The 23,449-nt window shown below is 39.0% G+C and overlaps 2 protein-coding genes across 2 annotated transcripts in view; both read left to right on the forward strand.

The window, feature by feature from the left end:
• Nucleotides 1–4,622, forward strand: part of sept6 (septin 6) — a 36,172-nt gene extending 31,550 nt beyond the window's left edge. The window contains 1 exon segment of the mRNA XM_034181780.1: nucleotides 4,347–4,622. Within this exon segment, the coding sequence (XP_034037671.1) occupies nucleotides 4,347–4,356 (10 nt within the window). The 3' untranslated portion in view covers nucleotides 4,357–4,622.
• Nucleotides 4,623–7,571: 2,949 nt separating this feature from the next.
• On the forward strand, nucleotides 7,572–21,775 carry LOC117520437 (NF-kappa-B-repressing factor-like). The gene is made up of 3 exons (XM_034181784.1): nucleotides 7,572–7,869; nucleotides 11,302–11,433; nucleotides 19,463–21,775. Exons 2-3 carry the CDS (start codon nucleotides 11,343–11,345, stop codon nucleotides 21,673–21,675), a joined length of 2,304 nt encoding a protein of 767 aa, XP_034037675.1. The 5' UTR covers nucleotides 7,572–7,869; nucleotides 11,302–11,342; the 3' UTR covers nucleotides 21,676–21,775.
• Nucleotides 21,776–23,449: the final 1,674 nt, after the last annotated feature.

Genomic DNA, 23,449 nt, shown 5'->3' on the forward strand with positions numbered 1-23,449 from the left:
TTATATTTAGAGTCTTTATCAAATCTTATGTTTATGGAGATGAGTTCTAATAAATGTGTGTTTTCTGGAGTATAAGTCACACCTGTCAAAAAATGCCTCTTGAAGTGGACCAAATATACAATGGGCGATTGCAAAGATTTGAGCCTAACCCAGAAAAAGTAGAGTGTGGTACTCCAGTGTTTGCATTCTAAGAAACCAACATTTCTCAACATTACACCCAATGAGTTAACACTTCACACATTCTTGAGAAATGTGGTATTTGAAGCGTAGTATTGGAGGTTTGTGTTAAAAATAGCACTATTAAAAAACACTAAAAGCTCTTCTAAGTGAACAATTTCAGTAACATGAAAAGAAAACAATGAATGCCATTTTCAGATCACATCATGGAAACTTTCACAATGTACGACTTAATTAATCCATTCTGTATCACACTGGTAATACTGTTCCTTCAACAGCATATGTAATGAATTTTGCAGTGTAAAATATGTGTTTGACAATGTTCTGCTCTAAAGGTTTTGTGCTTATAGTGGAAGTGTTCTTTAGTTATAGATCCACCATGGTGTTTACATTATCGATCCCTGTCTGTGGCTAATTAACTACTGGTTGTGTGTTAAAGCTGAAGTCACTACTTGCCTCATAGAAAAGGAGGAAGATACTTGCCCTGAGAAGGTCCTTTTTTGTGCTTGTTTCTTGCCTCTTCATGTTCTTCAGTTTTTTCTCTTTAGGCCTTGAAAATGCTCTTCCGTGCAGTTTGGGTTTTTGTGCTCTTTTTTTTTTCCAGGAAGTGAAACAGTTTACAGTGTGGCATCAGAAGTGTAATATTCATTAGCTAGTTTCATTTAACCTTCTAGCCAGATTGAGAAAGTTGTTAGTTATTGCATGTTGTGTAACACGTGAATCTGCCCTGTGAGTGCACGTGTCACCTATGTTGCATCCATAATGTTTTCCAGTTAACTCCTCCCACACTTGCTGCATGCTGCATGAGGCATCTGTCCTGGTAAGGCTTCCTCTTCCAATTACACAACCTCCGAGCAAAAAATAGATTCTGAAAATTATGATCATGTATCACTGATTCACAAGACAACAAAAAGGTAACTTGGATTTCAACTGTGTCTTAATCAAATTAATCCGTATGGGTTTTCAGTTTCTCATTTTTACAGCACAGTTCAAAAATTGGTTATATGATTTTTGATTATAAATTTTAAAAAGTATTTTGTTTTAGTTGAAGAAATTTCTGTGCTTTGGAAAAGCCAAAGCACGTCCCCTGTAAAATGCAGTGGGTGAACACTTAAATGAGTTCCTCCCTTCCAGTTTAACACTGTAACTCAAAAACAGTAAATGCTGTTGTGTTGTAAGACTCCAGTTTAAAAGACCACACAATGAGTTAATGATAAACTGGTTAAACATTGGCTAACTTTGAAGCTGATGAATATAAAAAGCTGCTATGTTTGCATGTGTGCCACCTGCTGGACAAGTCTGGGCTGTTTCAGGGAAATGTGGAGCCATTGTGATTGGAAGTTACATGCAGCTTGAAATGAACCTGTTTGCCATCTTCTTTCATTTGCAAAGCCACCAAGGCCACCGTTGCTTATGGGTACAGTAATTGTAATATTTAAGTTTTCAGGATTACAAGATACCAACATAACAATATAAGAACATACAGCATAACAACAGTCATCTGCATGATATCCTTGAACTGGCAGCATTTACCATCCTGGTGCCAGCTCACTAAATCATCCAGTTTATCAAACCCTGCTGAACCTACACAGCCATTTGTTCTGCTGTCCCATCTGCCTCTAAATCCACAACAGTCCCCTTTTTGTAGCCCTCGCAGGTCCTCCTCCACCCGGCCCTGCTGTTGCACAAAGGGCCATTCAAGGCACGACTGGAACTAAAGGTCACTCCAGACCAGCAAACAGCCTAAGGGCCCATGTCTGAATATAGAGATGACATGTTTTAGTGCTCTTGCATCCATATGATAACCCCCCTTGCAGGACGCTTCAGTAGACACAAAAGTCACATCCACAGAGGGAGAAGCTGCTGAGACTGAGCTACTGGAGAGGGTAGAAGTGAAAGAAGACATCTGTTAAACCACCTGTAGATGCTTCAAGCAGCTGCAGGCTGTAAAATAAATAAAAGACACGCACACACACAGAAACGTATTCAGCTTGAATGTAATATGGTTCAAATGTGCAGTTCTTGATGACATACCTACACCTCTGTATGCAGACCATTTAGTTTCCTTGACAGCATGTCCTTGATTTACCTTCTGCTCGCTGATATTTATGTGATGTCATTGACATTACACAGTGTGCATACTGATGACAGTTTAATTCAAAGAAATCAATAACAGCCCTTCTCTCTCTCTCACAGTTTAGGATTCCTGTAGAAAAAGTGCTCCCTTGTGGCCATCCTGCTGTGAATGAGTTTCCACCCAACCGTCCTTACAGTACACCCCCCCCTTCCCCCCAGCACGCACATGCCTCCACTCTGTGGAAGACTCGGGCATAGCTGTCAGTTTTTTACATTGTTTTGCTGAATGATGCTTGTGTTTTGGGGGTTTTTGTACAAGCAATCATTCAGGCTTCTTTTATATATACAAATAAAAGCATTCCACATTTGGTTGTTTACTAATGCTTTGCATGACCATGAGTGCATTGTTTTTATTTATTTCTTTATTAACGTGACAGCTAATGTGATGGGCTGAAATGTGTCAAGCCTCAAATGAAACATGCACCAAATGGTGGGACTTGCTTGAGCTTATGTACATGTGCACATTTAATCTTTGATGTAAAATGTATCAAAGAGAAGAATTTACAAAGGCAGCTCTTCATTTAACTGACATGAAGGTGGTTTTCTCTGAGATAAAAGGCTAGCCATAAGCCTAAATTCAGTTAAAGTCAGGTTAACGGGAACAGCCGAAAGACAAAGAAGAAGAAGAAGATTCTACTTAAATTGAAAATATGCTCAAATTTTAAGTAACTAGCCAGGAATTTGGTTTTCTTTTTATTTGTAGACATTTCAGGAAATATTGACTTTGGTAACTACATAAGTTTTACATGAAAGTTTTGGCTGATAATTTCATTTTTGTGTTGTCATACTTTTGTCCTGTTGCAGTTTCATTTCAGCCTTGTGCATGACTTGATATGAGCCTAATCTCTTTGCCACTTCAACCAATGCTGTGTTCTGTGTATTAGCTTTCACATCGGCACTTTTATACCAAAATGTGATTTTTTTTTTTTCTTTTTAATCTATATATGTTGCCAGTGCAAATGTGACCTTGGTTTACTTTTCTTGTTATGAAAACACATTTTAAAGTAATTCAGAATGTTAATTGTCCTGCAGGGACTAGTGTTTTTTCTACCATTGTTATGCATAAACACGCTATCTTAAAAAAATAAATAAATGCCAATTTTCACCAAATATTACAACTGTGGCCAGGTTTATTGTGTATGACCAATATTGATGTAAATGAGGATGCTTCAAGCTAGCTGATGTTAATGTGTAATATTTGTAGACGTAAATTTCTGTAACTCTTACATCTGTACTGCAAGAGAGGGCAAAGTAGTTTTCAGCAGACATATATATGTGTGTGTTACAGCTTCCAGAGTGAAATACATTTGTTGTTAATTGAACCTTTGTTATATTTGAGCGTCAGTTTAGTTATGACTTTTTGTTTAACCACACAGTAGCAGCAGCAGAGGGATGTGTCAGAAAAAAAGCCTTTCTGTCCTGATCTTCAGCTTATTGGACTGTTTATTCACTTATCTTTGCAGTAATCCTTGGCTCTGCACTGACTAGGTCAACCCCGAGCTTTGCTAAGGGACCAGCCTTTTCTGAGCACCTCAGTTGTGACCAGAGTCTTTGTGGACCCCGTCCTTCTGGGCTTTTAATCATTACCTGCTCTGCGTAAACGGTTTAATGTGTGATTAGTTTCCCTGCTGATTTTTTTTTTGTTGTTTTAACCTCTTCTGCTCTCTAATTCTTGCTTTGTTGCTGCTCTCTGTGTGTTCACTTGTTTTTGCTTTGTGGTCCCTATGATTAATGACACCATTTCCTTTGATTTTCACAAACTTGTTAATTTGCAGTTTGGGGTGAATATTTACAGGAACTCTTATGTTCAGACAATCGCATGTAGATGCAACATATTCCACAAATTGCATTCACTGTTGAGAAGAAATTACTGAACACAGTCAGTGTGCATGTGATCATCCTTATAATATGTGATACTTTGTTGTACGTTATAATCAGGGATGTTCTTCCCTGATTTTGTATTTATGATAAATGCACATTTGTTTTTTGCTTGCTGCAACTGCTAACTGCTACGTTTTTCTCTTTCTCTCTAGCTTCTTTTAATCTGTCTTGACAACCTGAAGAGGGGATTGCAGCTTCCACAAGAACTAAGCAACCAATACCTCTTCCTTTCTTGCTGTATCAACCCCTTTTTTATTATTTCATTGCTTCGCTCTTTTTTTTAATGGCCTTATATGTGGACTCACATGGTATTTTTTGACCACCTGTTATAGCCAGACAGGTTCAGAAATGGGCACATGTAAATCTATGTCTTAATGTATATAATCTCCCATAGATAAAAGATTAAAAGTTAATGTCAATCAGTAGATATTGTCAGGGGGATCCACCCTTTTAAATACTTGGTTCTTATTTAAAAGAACTTGCAGTGACCTCCACTATGAACTTGTCTTTTCAGTGGGAAAGCTGATTTGTAGTACAAAACACTGAATAAATATAAAATCATTGAAGACAGATGCACATAGTGCAATCATGGATCAATACACAGTTGTATATTTTTTCTTTCAGTTTAAATTTGAAATTACCCTCCTTGGTGATAGAACCACTATCCAGACAATAGTTGCAAATTATATTAAATAGGAGCATCAATCAAAAGCCAAAGCCATTTGATAAACAACGGCGCCCATGTTTACACGTCACTGTTAAATGCCATGAAGGTCACATGCAAAAGGCCTGTACACATTGTGCTTTAATATTCACCAGCCTATTCTATATTTTGCATGCATCTTTTAATTTCATTACCACTATGATACTGGCTTTTGATCCACTTGCTTTTAATCTCCTTTGAATTCAGTTTTGCAGTCTGTTTCATCTTCATTGCTGTTTTCTTCTGATTGTGCATTTACTTGATGTATATTTGCTCTGTTCTATGATTTCAGCTCCCATTTTGCCAAAAATCAGTATAAGATGGAGTTGAAGTAAAATCCCAGATAGGAGTATTAAAGAATACTCATGCATTTATATAATTTATAAGGATCTATTTTGTGTATTGAAGTGGAGACTTGTTTATTACCTATGATCTGAGTGTAAAGTGACATTTTGGTGTGTGAAATGCCATACATTTTTCTAGTACTGCCATCCTCCTGTAGTCAAAACCTCTCCCACAGTACAAATGATTCAAATATTCTACTTCAGTTTGATTCCATTGATGTACATTTTCAATAAAAATATGATGCAAGCTTATCATATGTTTGGCTTTTATTTCCAGAGCGCTCTCTCTCTCTCTCTCTCTCTCTCTCTCTCTCTCTCTCTCTCTCTCTCTCTCTCTCTCTCTCTCTCTCTCTCTCATTCACATATATATATATATATATATATATGTATATATATATATATATATATATATGTGTGTGTGTGTGAGGAAAATAAGTTATCTTAGGTGCATGGCCACATAATGTTAAAAAAAAAATATCCAGAAATCACAATGTATGATTTTTTTTTAATCATTTATTTGTATGTTACTGCTGCAAATAAGTATTTGACCACCTACCAACCAGCAAGAATTCTGGCTCACACAGACCTGTTAATTTTTCTTTAAGAAGCCCTCTTATTCTGCACTCTTTACCTGTATTAATTGCACCTGTTTGAACTTGTTACCTGTATAAAAGACACCTGTTCACACAACCAACCTGTCCACCATAGCAAAGACCAAAGACCTGTCTAAGGACACCAGCGACAAAACTGTAGACTTGCACAAGGCTGGGATGGACTACAGGACAACAGGCAAGCAGCTTGGTAGAAGACAACAACTGTTAAGATTATTAGAAAGTGGCAGAAACACAAGATGACTGTCAATCTCCCTTGGTCTGGGATTCCATGCAAGATCTCATTTTTTGGGCTAAGGATGATTCTGAGAAAGCTCAGAACTACACAGGAGGACCTGATCAATGACCTGAAGAGAGCTGGGACCACAGTCACAAAGATTACATTAGTAACACATGATGCTGTCATGGTTTAAAATCCTGCAGGGCAGCAAGGTCCCCCTGCTCAAGCCAGCACATGTCCAGGCCCATTTGAAGTTCACCAGTGATCATCTGGATGATCCAGAGGAGGCATGAGAGAAGGTCATGTGGTCAGATGAGACAAGAATAAAGCTTTTTGGAATCAACTCCACTTACCATGTTTAGAAGATGAGAACAACCCCAAGAAAACCATCCCAACCGTGAAGCATGGGGGTGGAAACATCATACTCTGGGGGTGCTCTTCTGCAAAGGGGACAAGATGACTGCACCGTATTGAAGGGAGGATGGATGGGGTCATGTATTGCGAGATTTTGGCAAACAACCTCCTTCCCTCAGTAAGAGCATTGAAGATGGGTCATGGCTGGGTCTTCAAGCATGACAATGACCCCAAACACACAGCCAGGTCAACTAAGGAGGGGCTCCGTAAGAAGCATTTCAAGGTCCTGGAGTTGCCTGGCCAGTCTTCAGACCTGAACTCAATAGAAGATCTTTGGAGGAGCTGAAACTCCAAACCTGAAAGATCTAGAGAAGATCTGTATGGAGGAGTGGACCAAAATCCCAGCTGCAGTGTGTGAAAACCTGGTGAAAAACTACAGGAAACGTTTGACCTCTGTAATTGCAAACAAAGGCTACTGTACCAAATATTAACATTGATTTTCACAGGTGTTCAAATACTTATTTGCAGCAGTAACATACAAATCAAATTATTCAAAAAAATCATACATTGTGATTTCTGGATTTTTTTTTTTTAGATTATGTCTCTCACAGTGGACATGCACCTAAGATGAAAATTTCAGACCCCTCCATGATTTCTAAGTGAAAATGTGTTTAAAAAAAAAAAAAAAAAGATTAGAATTTTGCCTGGGCTGAAGAGAATTATTTTTTTCGGCATTTTAGTAAGTAAAACTATATATAATACAATATGCGACAAACATGGAAATTGAAGGGGTCTGAGTACTTCCTGGATGTCGTATCGTTTTTTTTGGGGGGGGGGGGGGGGTCGGTGACGTCAATATAAACGTTAATACGATATTTTCACAGCTTTATATTATTTTTCAGATCATGTTCCGTTATGTGTTCGTTGGTACTGTACTGCTTGAGAATTTTTAAGAGTAACAAAAAGTGAAGGGGTATGAGTACTTCCTGGATGCCTTGTTTTTCTTATTTAATGACGTGTCCTTTTGCGTGTAGGAACTAGTTAGTTCTTTCACATTATGTGGTTTTATTTACATGTCTGAAAAGTTTTTATATATATTTTTTTTCCTGTAGTGTTTCTTTTAGAGCGCAAAGCATTGTGGGACAGCACATTGACAGACGCCATGATTTTTCTTGAGTCTGGAGCAGAAAATGGATGCTGCTTTGTACAAGTTTCCCGGAGGAATATTTTTCATCTGTTAGTTTTAAAACTTCTCGATAAGGAATAAAACGTCCATATTGGTTTCGTCTTAATTAGAAGCAGTAGAAAAGTGTACAACAATCCTGTATCTAGCTACCTAACAGTAGTAGCCGAGGAGCTAAGCGAGGCTATAAGCTAAAATATTTCCACAGTCGCCTTTTTCATCTGAATTACAGACGAATTGGAATAAAGTAACACATTAAGGTAACATGCTCGTTTAATTTTCCCGTGTAAACGCTTCTAAATTGAATATTTAGTATGTTGACTAATTTCTGGCAGTCCCCACTTGGGCTGTCGGTTTAATGCGTCACTGTCAAGGCCACGTTTTCAATCACCTGTTTCTTTCCTCCTTTTTTTAACCTTCAAGACATTACCAGGAAATATGGTAGTATGGCAGATTGTTCAGGGGAGCTGTTTTATTTTACTATTTTTATTTTTGTTGTTGCTGTAATGCTTGGAGAGTGTTGCCAGATTTCTTGATTAAAACAAGCGACCATGTCTGTATGGTTAATTACAGGGGAAAAAAAAAAACGTATTAAAAAGAAGCCCAAATAAGTGGCCAGTAGCTAATCTGGTGCATGCAGATACTCTGGTCATGTCTGGGAGAATGCACAGATGCCATGTATGGCCACATCAATCACTCTCTGGAACTGCCTTGGGTCCTGGATGCCTACCACTCAAGCAGACAATTGGTCCACCCAAACTTCTTGAGTAGGGATGGATATTGATAAGATTTTATAGATATTGATCCGATTCCTTATCAATTCCCTTATCAATACTTCTTGTGAATTTTCTGTGTACTAAAAGTAGGCTTCACAGGTTTTCTATGTCAACATAATTTATTGTCTTAAAGAAAATAAATATGAAATTGGTTCCTGGATCCTTTATTTTTTTTAAATAACTTTTATTTTCAAATGCAGGTCACAGACTTAAGGTACAAAAACACAATTTTTATTTATTTATTTATAACGCAGCCGATCTGCTCTGTGTAAGCCTGATCCCAGTGACTAACCTGGTTAGTACGTGGATGGGAGACCTCTTTGGAACACCAGCGGCTGTGTATTTCTCCAGGTAACACTGGAGTTGCATCAGGAAGGGCATCCGGCGTAAAACCTGTGCCAAATATCAATGTGGATCTGGTTGTATCCTCTGTGGCGACCTAGAACACAAAACTGGAGCAGCCAAATGGACAACCAACCATTTATTTATAACAAGAACCAAACAGAACCTCTCTCCTCCCCAACCCATGATCCTCTATTCTGTATAAGTAATTCAAAAGTTAAATGAAAATCGAATCTAAAACAAGTGACAACCAGAAGTCAGAATGTCATGAGTTACAAATTCAGCTGAACTAAAATATAGAAATAAAGATAAAATATAAACTCCATTAAATCAAGCTGCTGAAAGTAGAGCGTTTACTTATTTAACTGTATTACTGTAGCCGTTCACTCTGTAGTAAATCAGAATGACATTGTGTTTAAGACCGCAAAATTCACTCCATTCTGGAGGGGGGTGTCTGCTGCCGGCAGACGGGCCCAGGTGAACAAGTTCGGAGGCAACCACCACAACAAACTTATCTGTTCACAGGGAGATTTCTTGAGCTAGTAGTCCCTCAAAGTAAGCAAGCAAAGGTCTCCAGTGTGTATAAAACTTTTCTGATGAGCCTCTAAGTGAGAATTTGATCTTCTCCAGCTTTAAAAGACCCATGATGTCATATAACCAAACTTTAATTAAAGGAGGTTGGGAAGATTTCCAGAGCAAGAGAATTCTCTTACGTGCAATGAGAGAGATAAATGCTATAACGTTACTTTGAACAGTTGTGGTACGGAGGTTGTCTGGAGGTTTACCAAAAATTGCAATATGTGGGGATGGAATTAGGTTCACGTGTAATAACCCTGAAATGATTTCAAAAAACTGCCACCAGCAATCAGACAGCTTGGGGCACACCCAAATCATCTGTGTGAGGTTGCATGGAGTCTGTTGACATCTATTACACTTATCATTAAATTTGGGAAAAGTTTAGAAAATTTTTCTTTACTGTAGTGTAGACAGTGGATTACTTCGAACTGAATTAATGAGAGTCTGGCACAACTGGATTAAGAGTTAACTGCCAGGTTCCTGGATCTTTTATCTCTGGACGTAAATAAACTCTACATGGTGGATCCTTGATCTCTGGACATAAATAAAAATAAACAAAATCTGTAGTTTTTGTCAAAAGCATTTCCTTTGACATTAATGGCAGAGATGTAACTTTATACATAGCCTCTGAGCTGAGCTCAGCTGGCTGTGCTGTTTGTCAACATCAATGTAATTCTTAAAGAACACAGGGCGTCTCATTTTGGGAGGAAAAAATGTTTTAGTTGATTGGAGTTTTGGCTGACTCTACTGCAGTGATGTAATCTACTGTCGGTATATGTTTAGGGGTCACGTCAAGCAACCCAGTCCAGTCGAAGATTCAAGCTTCTCGACTATTGATTGGAGTTTGTTTGTATTAAAATGTTTGGAAACAGGTGTCATTTGATTTAAAATGGTGATTTGCTTTGAAGTTAATAATTCTGGTCGGACTCTAATTTGACTCGGCAGATAGCGGTGCAGCGATTGGAGCTGTGTGAATGTAATGGAGGACAATTCTCGTTTCTTGCCTGCAACAAGATAAGAGTCACAGTAACTTTAATTGCACAAAAGTGACTTATGATTGACATCTTTAAATGGCTTTGAGAGGGGTTAAGAAGTGGACTTGCCACTTCTGAAAGCAGCGAAGCAGAGAATCAATGAAGCAGCCAGTTGGAGCACTGTTTCATTGGTTCAAGCTTCAAAGCGGAGCCATTATGGAAGTGGTTGATTACAGACCTGCTGCAGGGTCTGCAATCAATGTAGAGAAAAGATCATTTTCCATTTCACCCTCACAAACAACGGGCACTCTGAAGGACCAATAAGGGAATCGTTAAGCAAAAAAGTTATTGATGTTGGTGGATCGAATCGTTTCTTAACGATTCGCAAAAAGAACTGGTTCTCGATACCCAAACCTATTCTTGAGAGTAGTCTGTCTGCTGCAGCTTGGTGAAATGTGAACATTCTCTTGGTCGTTTCCACCCACTGGGGTCCTCGGCTCTTAGTTTGTTTCATGTTGGGTCATCCCCAGAGAAATGTGCTACACGGCCAACATGCTGTAGCTGACATTGCATCACAGTGCAAAGTAACATGCCTTACCTCACGCTCTCTAAGTAACTGTTCAGATGCTACAATGTAATTCCATCTGTACACAAGGATCCTCAGAAGAGACCTAGTACCAAAGACATCCCATCATTACTTTAGGTTACTGGTTGGCATCCAACTCTCATAACCATACAGTAAGATCAGACTATCAAGACCATAAGTATTTTGACCTTAGTTCTCCTGCACACGTAATACTATCATCAGACATCTCTGTCCAGCGATATTATGACTCCATAAACTTGTCCAAGGTGTGTCTATCTCAAAGGTTGAGAACCTAGTGATGTAAATGCCATTGCAGAGATGCATTTAGAACACATATTTATGATTTGCTTTAGACTCACAATATGTTCTGATGTACAACCAAAATCAATGTCCAGATCTTCTGAATACGTTTCAGCCCTTCTCTTTTGCTGTCTTCAGAAAGCAGGTATGGCCTGGATTTGACTTGGACTTTGCTGGTGATGGCAGAAGGATCTTATGGTGGTGAAATGCCCTTCTTTGACCCAAGTTCTAGTTTTGAAGGAAGGAAAAGACCACATTTTTTTGATGAAGGTAAGTGTCCTGCATTCAGTTGTATTTTGTTTCTGCATAGGTGTCAGTAATTCACGAAAGGGTCAAGAGGGTGCAGGTTTTCTTTTTAACCACCAACTCCACCAGGTCATTAACATCACTTTGATCAGATGGAATGGGTTCATCATTGAAATCACTTGGTGGAGTGGGTGGTTGCAAAGAAAACCTGCACCCTCTTGATCCTTTAAATGCTGTAGATCTAAAACTGTTGATTTGTTGGCATATTCCCAATCCCCCCCTCCCCAACCAAAAAAAGCTGTACACAAAAGATAAAATATGAAAATCACTGGTAACTCTGAGAAAAATTGTAAACTAACTGAAAATGAAAAAAAAATGTTCCTTGTAGCCCTGACGTTCTTATTTCAAATAAATTAAAATAACTGCTGTTTGATTTGCGGTTGTTATCATCTCTATTTCTTTGTCCATCCAGCCTTCATCTATAACTAGGGCTGCAGCTATTGAATATTTTTGGAATAGAGTATTCTATTGATTATCTTATCAATTAAACAAGTAATTGGATAAAAATACCTTTGTGTTTTTAAACAATATCAGTAGTGGTAAGGCACTCCCTAAAGCCCTGGTTACACAGCACTAACGAAGGACACTAAAGCCAAAACACAACAAGAAATCTGGACTTTTAACCAACATCCAGCTTTGTCAGAATTTTCAAACCTTTGAAAAATGTAAACGAATCCCGACAACAACCTCAATTCATCCATATTCCTTTTTGCTTTTTGTGTTGATGTTCCTCATTGTTTTTGCAGTTCCCGTATCGTCAGCATTTCGTTTGATTGTTGTCCAACCTCCCAAGTCCGACGTCTTGCACGAACGTTTACGATATCTGAACGGATCAATATCTAAAGCTCAGACGAGCTGAACATGACTTGTCCATGTGTGGGACGAAAAGCAACACAGCAAGGATGTTTTATCAACTACAACTATTTATGCATGTTGCAGCCATTTGTGGCTGGAACGTGCATGTGCCCACACGTTGTTGTAGTGAAGACAAACCTGTTGTCAAGACAACCAGATTTTGCAGCTGCAGGTACTGTGGAGAGCACATGTTTGCTGCAGAAATGATCACAGGCTGGCGCTTGGTCTGATACCCGCTGTCAAGTCATGTCATCATGAATGTTTTGTTTTGATGTTGTTTAAAGTGTCAAGGTTGCAGTTCGTTTCATTTTTCTTTTGTTAGTTTTGTTTTTGTTTCTTTCTTTTATGTGCTCTGGACTTGCAAGCTTTTCGGTGATGGGAGAAGTACAGGCTCATTTGTCCACTTTTTCTCAACGATTTGTGACTTTTTTCCCTTCATTCAGCTATCGTAGTGTGCTGTGTGACCGGGCAGATTTTTAAGCTTTGGGTGTTCCCTTTCTGTCTGTTTGTCAAAAGCATTTCCTTTCAGACATTATTGGCATGAGTGTCTTTCCATACGTCTGAGCTGAGCTCTTGCAGCTGGCTGTGCTGAGCGTCAGGATGTAATTTATAAAGAATGCAGCACATCTCATTTTGGGATGAAAAACATTTTAGTCGATTGTAGTTTCTTGTCTGTATTAAAACGTTTGTAAAGAGGTGTCATTTTATTTAAAGCGGCAATTCGTTTTGAAGTTATTAATTCCGACTGGACTCTGTCTCGGCAAAGAGCTGCACAGCATTTGGAGCTGTGCCAATGGAACGGAGGACGATTCTTGTTTCTTGACTGCAACAAGACAAGAGTCCCAGTTAGTGACTTTAATCCACAAAAAAGTGAGTCATGATATTTTAATGGCTTTGAGAGGGGTTAAGAAGCGGACTTGCCACTTCTGAATAGCAGGGAATCAAAGAACCAACAAGCCAGTGGTTTGAAGCACCGCTTCATTGGTTCACACTTCAAAGTGTAGTCACTCCGCAGAAATGGTTGATTACATACCCGCTGCAGGGTCTGTAATCAGTGTAGCGGAATGATCATTTTCCCGACAAACACCCTCAAAAACAATGGCCGCTCTGAAAGACCAATAAGGGAATCGTTAAGTACAAAGGCTATTGATATAGGTGGATTGAATCATTTCTTAACGATACTCAGAAAGAACTGGTTCTCGATGCCCAATCCTAGTCAGGAAGGTAGATCTCGAGGACCGAACTTGGGCACCCCTGCTCTATAGTCATCTTCTCCGTTTTTTGTGGGAGCGTTACAGTGCCACATACAGGCCTGGCGTATGTATGCTTTGAACAAAGCCTGAGTAGAGATGATTCTCTTTGCACCAAATATGGGTAAGATTTGTATCTCACAGCTGTGGTGTCCTTGTTTCACTCTCATTGCAAGCTATCTGTGCAGCAGGGCTGTGAAAACACTGCGGGATTTCGCGGATTTCATCATGGGCGGGGTAGGGGGTGGGGGTGTTAGTGTTGTACTCTTTAATCGTGATCATTACTGAGTTTTTACGACATCATGCAAGTTTTATAAGTCCACAGACACTGATCTGTGTGTTACAGATTAGGGCTGCAGCTATCGATTATTTTAGTAATCGAGTATTCTTTCGATTATTCTGGCGAATAATCAGATAAAAAGTACTTTGCGTTTTAAAACATTAACAGTCCAGGGCTCTCTCCAAGTAATGTCACTGCATCATCACGGAGATCATCAAATTTAGTGTATCCCTTTCTGTTTTCCTGGGTAATTATTTATTTATTCACATCTTTACAAGTTTTGGATCTTTCCTAGTGTCAGGAGCTCAGTTTTGACATTTTGCTGAAATGGCGATGGGTTGTGGCTTTCTGTTTTTGTTTTCCCCAACTTGTAAAATTTAACCATTTTTATTTATTTATTTATTTATTTATTTATTAAGGTGGTGGACTGGGTCCCTGCATGAATTTCTTTTTAACACTCTCTCTGTGATTCAGCCAGTGCATTTAATTTTCAGCTGGAGGTTGAACATGCAGCCTCGCAGTCACTGTTTTTTTTATTATTATTATTATTATTATTTTATATGAGTTCCTGTGTTTGTGAAGCATTGTGTGTTGCCCAAAAAAGCGAAAATTAAAAAGCGAAACACTCATTGCAAGTCACACAGAAGATAGAGTGGACTTCTTCCAGAGACTGTCTGTGACAGGTGTCGTGCCAAAGTAGGTAGGGTGTAATACCAGCTATAAAGATAGGGGATACAAATTCTGGCAGGCTGACAGATGGTGGCTGCCAGAAAATGTATCCCCTATGCAACGCTACTAAATAAAGACAAAACTTCCTCAAATTTACTGTAGGAATTGTGGATGAGCTAAAGTATAAATGAAGATAAAACACCTGATGGTAGGTTGCAATTCCAGCTATAAAGATAGGGGATACAAATTCTGGCAGGCTGACAGATGGTGGCTGCCAGAAAATGTATCCCCTATGCATCTCCAATAAATAAAGACAAAACTTCCTGAAATTTCCTGTAGTACTTGTGGATGAGCTAAAGTATAAATGAAGATAAAACACCTGATGCTAAGGTGCAATTCCAGCTATAAAGATAGGGGATACAAATTCTGGCAGGCTGACAGATGGTGGCTGCCAGAAAATGTATCCCCTATGCAACTCTACTAAATAAAGACAAAACTTCCTAAACCGGCTGTAACACTCCTTAATTTGTGTGATCCCCCTAAAATCGTCCCTGAAAGCCATCTGAATTTTCCGAATGGTGTCCACCTGGCTGTCTCTCACAGTTTCTGGAAAAATTTGATGCAGCAAAGCTCCAAATTGTTCAGACATTTTACTCGCAATAAAAATATGACGAGGGGGGTGGACCACTGCTCACACAAAGCCTGCTCACAGGCAAATGACACAACCGCCAGGCGTGAAAAAACTCACGCATGCGCACAAAGGTTCAAGCTTGGCTGATGCAATCACACGTGATTCAAATCCATATGGTTTTTGCAAAAAATAAAAAGGTCGGATAGTTTTCTAACAGACCTCATATATGAAGTTGAAATATCTGATGGTAGGGTGCAATTTTAATTTAACAGGTTAGTCCCATTGAGATCAAGTTCTCTTTTGTAAGGGAGACCTGAACATGTATGTAGTTTCCAATTCACCTAAATTGCATGTCTTTAAATATGGGAGGAAATTGAAGCACCCGGAGGAAACCCACACAAACATGGGGAGAACATGCAAACCCCACACAGAAAGGCCACAGGTGGGATTTGAAGCAATGACTTTCTTGCTCTGAGGCAACATGCGCTAACCACAAAGCTACTGTGCTTATTAATCTATAAGATACAGACAGATATCAGGGGTAGTGGCCAAGTGTTTAGTGCACTTGGTTTCAGTAACAAAGGTTCCTGGTTCGAACCCCACCCCTGCCACATTTCACTGCAATGTGACGTTGTAACAGGAAGGGCATCTGGTGTACAGCTTGTGCCAAATCAACATGCAGCCCCTCCTTGCATCTGCTGTGGTGACCCTGAGTGAAATTATGGGAGCAGCCAAAGGGACTTAATATATTTGTGAATTTTACCAAAAAAAAAAAAAGGCTTAATATCAGCATGGCCATGCCAATTCAACATGAAAAAGATTGTCAAAATTACAGATTATTTTTAATTACAGGTTTAAACTGTAAAATTTACATAAATATGTTCAAACGATTTACATTTTCATTGTAACTTTGACAGAATTCCCCTGACAACCACAGCTGACAGACTTTTTCTGTATAAACAACTGGATTTTTTTACAGTGTAAAAGCTGAATTTTATTTCTTGTAATCCAAAACCCACGTTTATCTGCTTATCTTTTATTTAAAACAGAAAAAGTCACAGACAAGTACAAGTGTACAGTTTATAACTGTTCATATTTTAATCTCGAATGAACGAACTGAACTAAAGAGTGAAAATCATTGAATTATCTTGACGGTGGTGTGACCATAAACGTTTTAAAGTGTGTGGTTTTTCTTACATGTATAAACGGGTTACAGCGTTTTCGTTTTTAAATTAACGTCTTACAGCGTTTTCTTTTTTTTTTTAAATAAACGTCTTTTTTTCTTTTTTTTGGACACCGTTTCTGTGTCTGCGTGTAATCGACGTGAAGATATACATGTATTAAACGTCGTCAAAAGATTACGAAACTTATTTTTTTAATGTCATGTATTGAACAACCAACATGCTGTTATTTTTCTCTGGGAGCAGCGGGAGATCGTTTGTAAGAGCTGCAGAACGTCTGGAAGCGCTGCACTGAGTGAACGCGCGCTCCCGCGCCAAGGGATACAAATTCTGACGGTGATAAGTACTTTGGCACGACACCGGGACAGAGCTGTGTGAGGGCAGTGCTGAGCCGCTCACACCGGGCAGAGAGAGGCAACAGCCGGTGTCCCGTTGACGAAACTGTGTTTAAAACAAAAACAAAAACACTGCTTTGCTTTAAATGCACAGTAAGCTATTTCAGATGATCAGCGTGGATCGCCTTTTTCCTAAAAGGCTTTGTTTCCCTCTGTCGCGTTGGAAAGCTGTAGCTTTTGTGCTAATTTGATTAGCGCTTCTTCTTCTGTTTGTTTTCCTGGGGAAATTACAGCGCCACACACAGGCCTGGCATATGTACTACAACGTTAAAGCTTCGAGGCACAGAATTTCCCTCGAACATTTTTTGTAATCGAATTATTTGAATTACTCGACTAATCGTTTCAGCCCTATTACAGATACATATCAGTTTCCTCTGATCCGCGGAGATTCGTGGAGGAAAAAATGCCACTCAAAGCGTTGTCGTAGCTGTTACGACAGTTGTCGTAAAGCAGGACTGGTTGGTTGCTGCGGTGACACTGTGGCTCCTGTGCGAAGCTTAGCTAAACGTAGCATGTGGACATCACACACTTTTAGAACTTTTTTAAGTTTTTAAAAGAAGAATTTTGCAGCATGTCTGTGTCACGGAGCGACATCAGACAGGGAAGATGGCGAGAAAGACGGTTTGGAAAAAGTGTGATAAGGACAAGAATCCGTGGAATTGTTGCTGGTTTCATGAACACACCTGAAAGATGAACGGTAAAAGCGAACTGGTAAGAATTTTTTTCTCTCTGGAAAATAAACATTGTGCTGTTGAAACAGGATTTCAGAAAAGATTATGTGCCTTTTTTCTTTCATTAATCTAGACTTTCTTTCATTGAAAAAAAAGACATTGTGGCTTTGAATGAATTTAGGCTACATGAATTTACACAACATTGTAAATTAGTTTTTATTGTAGACTTTTTTCATGGTAAAAAAGACACTGTGGCTTTGAGTGGATTTACAGGAATTTACACAAGAATGTGTGGCTTTTTTACTATATGGTATGTTATTGATATTTTACCCTGATTTTTAAAATATTCTACAATCTTTAGCTGTGGTTTTTGACATGGTTTAACAGTCTTTTCAGTCTTCATGAATTTCATGTAGTTTAATTGTTCTGAGTTAATGCATAATTTGGTGTACAATTAAAAGGAAAATCATTCCAGGTTCTACTTCCACATCGTATTCTGTTATTTCAACATCATCATTGATGGTTCAAATGAAAGGTTGAATCTAGGATCATTTAAATATGCACTAATTTTGAGATTTGTTCTTCCAGGAGATGTTGAAAATGTATCAGTAGATGAAAATTTAATTTGGTTTCTGGGGCCCCACGACCCCGGCTCCTGCGTAGCTGCGCCCCCCAGACCCCCTGCGAATTATCCTAGAATTTTACAATTTTCATTTCACAGCCCTGGTGCAGTCATTGTGCCCTCAAAGGTGGAGATGCTGCAGGTGTTTTTTTTTTGCACTGTGACCTTTTTATCTCCTCGGTATGAAATGCGGGGATATAGCAATTGGCATATCAGTCTGTCCATCCTTTTTATTCTTGTTAGTATGATATCTCTAGAACCAGTTAACCAATTTCATTCATATTTATTATAAGGGTATATTTGGGTGATCCCCAGACCCCAGTCGATTACAGTGATCTTGGGTTCAATTTCAAGGTCACAGTGAGATATTTAAGATATTGTCATTGCAACCCTTGTTACTGCTATATCTCAAGAACCAGTTGACAATTTCATTCATATTTAGCATAAGGGTGTACTTGGGTGATTCCCGACACTTTGTACAACCCCAATTCCAATGAAGTTGGGACGTTGTGTAAAATGCAAATAAAACAGAGCAGAATATGATTTACCCTCTTCAGCCTATATTCAATTGAATACACCACAAAGACAAGATATTTAATATTCAAACTGATACACTTTTTTTTGTTTTTGTGCAAATATTTGCTCATTTTGAAATGTATGCCTGTAACACATTTCAAAAGTCTGAGTTTGAACATGAAATATCTTGTCTTTGTAGTTTTTTCAATTGAACATAGGTTGAGGAGGATTTGCAAATCATTGTATTCTGTTTTTATTTACATTTCACACAACATCCTAACTTTATTGGAATTGGGGTTGTATATTCTGATTTGTGGGGACTGGGGATATAGGTCATCTTCTGATGACCTTTGGTCAAATAGCAATAAAATTAAGTGTTTATTTGCTAAAATTATGTCTGCTCATAGTTGGTTTTCAGAATAACTATCCAGTGGAATATTTAATTTAGGTGTGCAGTTGACTGTGCATCTCAAGATCAAAATTTACATTCTGTCTCATTGAAAAATGAAGTTATGACATTTGAAATCCCGTGATGAATTTGCAGTGATTTGTGAGTGAGAAAAAGTGCCAAAACTTAAAACCACCTTGGAATTGTCCACTGAAAGTTCAGGCGTTTTCCTTACACACTTTTTATTTTTTAAAGGTTTGACCAGAATTGAGCTGGCCACCTGTGAACGTTTGATATTACTTGATTTGGCATGTTGCGACCTATTATGATACCAAGCAAAAAATAAATTATCTAATACTATATTCACTTGGCAGAAAAGAAGAGAATGGCAATAAATGTGAAAAATGTGTTATTTGGACATTTAACAAAATAATACGGTCTTCTTCTCTTATGTGTGATAATATCTCTATGCCCTTACCTTACCTATCTTACTTTTTTTTAATCTCATCTGTTTACATGCATTATGTTGTTGCAGGAGACGGGCCCATGAGGAAAATGCCTGTGACAAGATTGGGTTTCAGACCACAATTTGAACCTGTACACTTTGTCAGTGGAGGAACTGGTGGAGGACCAAGTGCTGCTGAGAAGGAGAATGAAAAGGAGCGTTGGAGGAGTGAGTCACATGGTGGAGGACAGTGGGACTCTGAATACGCTGGCTCCAGCAACAGTATATCACAGAGTCCCTTCTTCATGAGACCGATTTATAATGCACCACCATCATTCGGTTCTGACTCTTGGGGTTTACATAGAAATGGAGACAGGCAGATATCTTCAGGCGGTGTGAGTGGGTTGGGCTATGGAGGTCAGGGATCCAACTTAAACTTTCTGGCACAAACACAGCAGGACTATACAGCCAAGTATGAAGCACACAACTCCAGAAATTTAGACTCTTATTCTCAGCCCCACACATACAATGGATATGGTGGGGGGAACAGATTTTCAGGACGTCAAGGTTTGGGTTACAGCCATCGAGCTCGGCCATCAAGGAGTAGGCCTTTCAACAGAGCCTTTACCTGCCCGGGTGCAAGCAGTCTCAACACTTCTCAGTCAAATTTTTTATTGCCGTCTCTTCCTGTATCAAAATCAACAATGAATGACAATGAGCTGATTGCAAATGTGACATCTGCGCTGGCTTCTTCTTTTAAAGACCCCATATCCATGACTGGAACTGAAGCCCCAAGCTATAATTTCATGTTGAGCCGCAGCATCCAGGCTTGTAAAACTAATCCTGAGTATATCTATGTCAACCTTAAGGACATTCCTCAGACTGACATACCGAAGAACAGGAAAGTACCAACCGATGGCTATGCCTGTGAGCTTAGATGTCAGGGTGTATATCTTGCTACTGCATACTCGGGCAGCAAAAATGGAGCGAGAGACCGTGCCTCTGAACAGGCTGTTAAACTCTTGCTGAAACCAGTAGAGGTTCGTGTTGTGCAGCGCCGTTACAAACACTCAACTCTCAATGACAAGGTTGTGTGCCAGATCAACAGCCCTACCCCGGAATTTGTCCCTGCACTACATAACCCAGAGGATAAAGCAACACCGACCTACATTGGTCAACATGAGATTGACAAACGGAAACACTGGACTGAGTTTGTTATTGTGGATAATGCTCACGATGCCATTTGCATTCTCAATAATTCTGCTGCAGCTAATCACATGAAAATTGAATATAAATTCAATGAGCTGCCAAACAGCAATGCTTGGCTGTGTAGCGTCTTTCTACAGGATGAGATGGTGGCACAAGCAACGGGCAATAAAAAGAGCTCAAAGCATGCGGCAGCTCAAGAGGCATTAAAGAAGCTTCGTGCAAACCAGGCTAAACAGCAGCAGCATCAGTTAGGCTATTTCAGAGATGGCAACAACAAATCAGAGGTTTCCGCTGGATTCTTTGGGCAGCAGGGGAGCAGGAAGAAGCATCTGAGTGAGTTGGTTATCCTGGAAAACTCAGACAATGCCATTTGTATCATTAATGACACTGCACAGTTTAACAAAGTGACCGCTGATTACAAGTTCATGGTTTTGCCTGATCATAACTGGAGGTGTGAAGTGTACTTGGAAGGACAGTTTGTAGCAGCAGGTGTGGGCCCCAAGAAAACAGTCAAACACATTGCAGCAGAACAGGCTCTAGCTACCTTGAAGCAGACACAGGCTGTGGTGAAATCCAACATAAGAATGGAGGGTCAAAGTGACGCACTATCACGGTCCCAGATCCTGGCTCGCTCTGGTGACGAGGCTTTAAATCAGGAAATAAAAGAAGACAACATCGGAAACCAGCTGCTACGCAAGATGGGCTGGAAGGGTGGTGGTTTGGGGCGAGAAGGTGATGGGATAGCTGAACCAATCAGGGTCAAGGAGCAGTTCTCCAGAGAAGGATTGGGTATGGACACAGACAGAATGAAGAAACAGCTCACCAAGCATGATATTGAGGACATAATTCATAATTATGCCTGTTCAGAACGTCAGGATGATCTCCGGTTCGCCACTGAACTCACCATTGACGAGCGCAAACAAATCCACCTTGTATCTCGGAAATATGGACTACGAAGCAAATCTTATGGTCAGGGAAGGGAAAGGTTCCTTGTTGTTAGTCACAAAGTACACAAGGACCAGCTGATCGGTCAGCTTTTACAAGAGGGACAGGTGGGACGATATGAGCTTGTCAAACCTCAAGCCGCTGATTGATTTACTTGGACTTGAAAAGAAGTGATACTCAAGATTACGTATGTTTATTTGTACTATGAACACACTGAAAATTTCTCTGCAAAAACAAACAAAAAAAGCAGTAGTTTCTGTATTCCATTACAGTAAAAGACAATTTACCCTTAGCAGGGACTTCTATTCAAGATTGGAAATGTCCTTATCCATTCCACATTTTCTGCTTTGATAATTGCACAAGCTTGTGAGCTTGTGCAAATGCTTTGTGGTGTTGCACGTATGTTTTATCATTTGTCAGCAATATTCACATTTTGTTTTGTGGCTCAATACCTTTTCAACCCTTTTTGAAGATTTTGCATTATATATATATATATATATATATATATATATATATATAACAAAAATGATGGCTTTGTGAAACATACTGTACCTAAAACACATTAAATATGATGTTATCAAATGGAATATTGTTTTTCCACATCCAGTAGAGGAAAATGGGATAGCCTTGGATTTTGCATTTCTAAAAGAAATATTGGCACATCTTTAAAAAAAAAATAAAAAAAAGTAGTGCAAATTGAACCTGGTTAATTGACTGGAAATGTGTTACCAACAATGTCGAAACAGTAGAAAGGGTCCCAAAGCTCCCCCAAGAATGACCTCCAACACCGAATACAGCAAAAATAATACTGTTTATTGCTGGCCAGATGTGGCAAGAATTTGTTGCAAGCATGAACAACATGAGAAGGGTACAAAAGGAAAATGTGCAGTTCGACCACATCAACAGAAATGGTAATAATAATAAAAAGAAATAAACTGTGATACTGTGTGGCAAATCTGCTTAGAGTTGACAATATGCATGAAGTAGATTAGTGAGGGAAACCACCAATGCTTTGTTCAGACTCCCAGTAAAATAAGGTTTATATGCATATCTGATTTGATTTTCATACCATGTTGCAATAAATTCAGTTTTTCCAAAATCTGTTAGAAGCTGCATTCGTGGGTGGTTTGAAATGTAATTCAAATCACATTTTTTACAAAACCGAATGCTGGGATTGGATTCTTTTTTTTGTTTGTTTTTCTTTTTCTTTTTTACTGTCTGATTTTCATGTAAAATTTGGCAGAGCTCCACCGGTCCCATTCACTGCAGATTGCTCTGCTCAGTATTGCTCCCCACACCCTTCAGATTCATCGTGCTCTAATAAAATTGCTTGTTTATAGCTCCAAAAAAGAACCAAATGTTAGATATAAGGTGTGCTTACAAAAATGTGCTGTCAGGTGAAAGCTGTTGTTTAGCTAATGGGGGTGGGGGCAGGCACACATGCACAAAATCCCAAACTAACCTGTTTTAAGTCAAATCCACAGAAAGTGGATGGGATTGTAGAGCCTCTGCGTAAGTGCCACAGCACATGGTACACATCTTTTTGGCTTCTCCCTTTATGCTCGGGGTAGAAAGAAATTACAAAGCGGGAGTGACGGGATTTGGAATATTCATTACAACAAAAATGGTAGAAATAAAGAGAAAGCATCAAATTTGTTAGCAATTTATATACTTGAGATGGTGGTAGTTATTGAAATCAGTCGACCCAAATGTTAGTGTATACAGATTCACTTTCCATTTTTGGAAATATGGTATTTGGTCAAACAGACAGTCACCATAACACTAGGTTTAGTTGATTACAGTGATGTAGCAGAATGCTTTTTAGGTTCCTGCACACATTGGATGAAAGGGGAATGAGTGGTGATGCTCTGGAAAAAAGATGCTTTGAAACAAGTACTGACTTGATAATTGCTTTTAAGTGTT

The sequence above is a fragment of the Thalassophryne amazonica genome, chromosome 11, assembly GCF_902500255.1.
Source record: "Thalassophryne amazonica chromosome 11, fThaAma1.1, whole genome shotgun sequence".
NCBI lineage: Eukaryota > Metazoa > Chordata > Actinopteri > Batrachoidiformes > Batrachoididae > Thalassophryne > Thalassophryne amazonica.

Bases quoted from the DNA above. Each gene is read 5' to 3' on its own strand.
- LOC117520437 (XM_034181784.1), top strand. From the start codon at position 11,343: ATGGCAGAAGGATCTTATGGTGGTGAAATGCCCTTCTTTGACCCAAGT. The intron at 11,434-19,462 runs GTAAGTGTCCTG...ATGTTGTTGCAG, and splicing joins ACCACATTTTTTTGATGAAG to GAGACGGGCCCATGAGGAAA.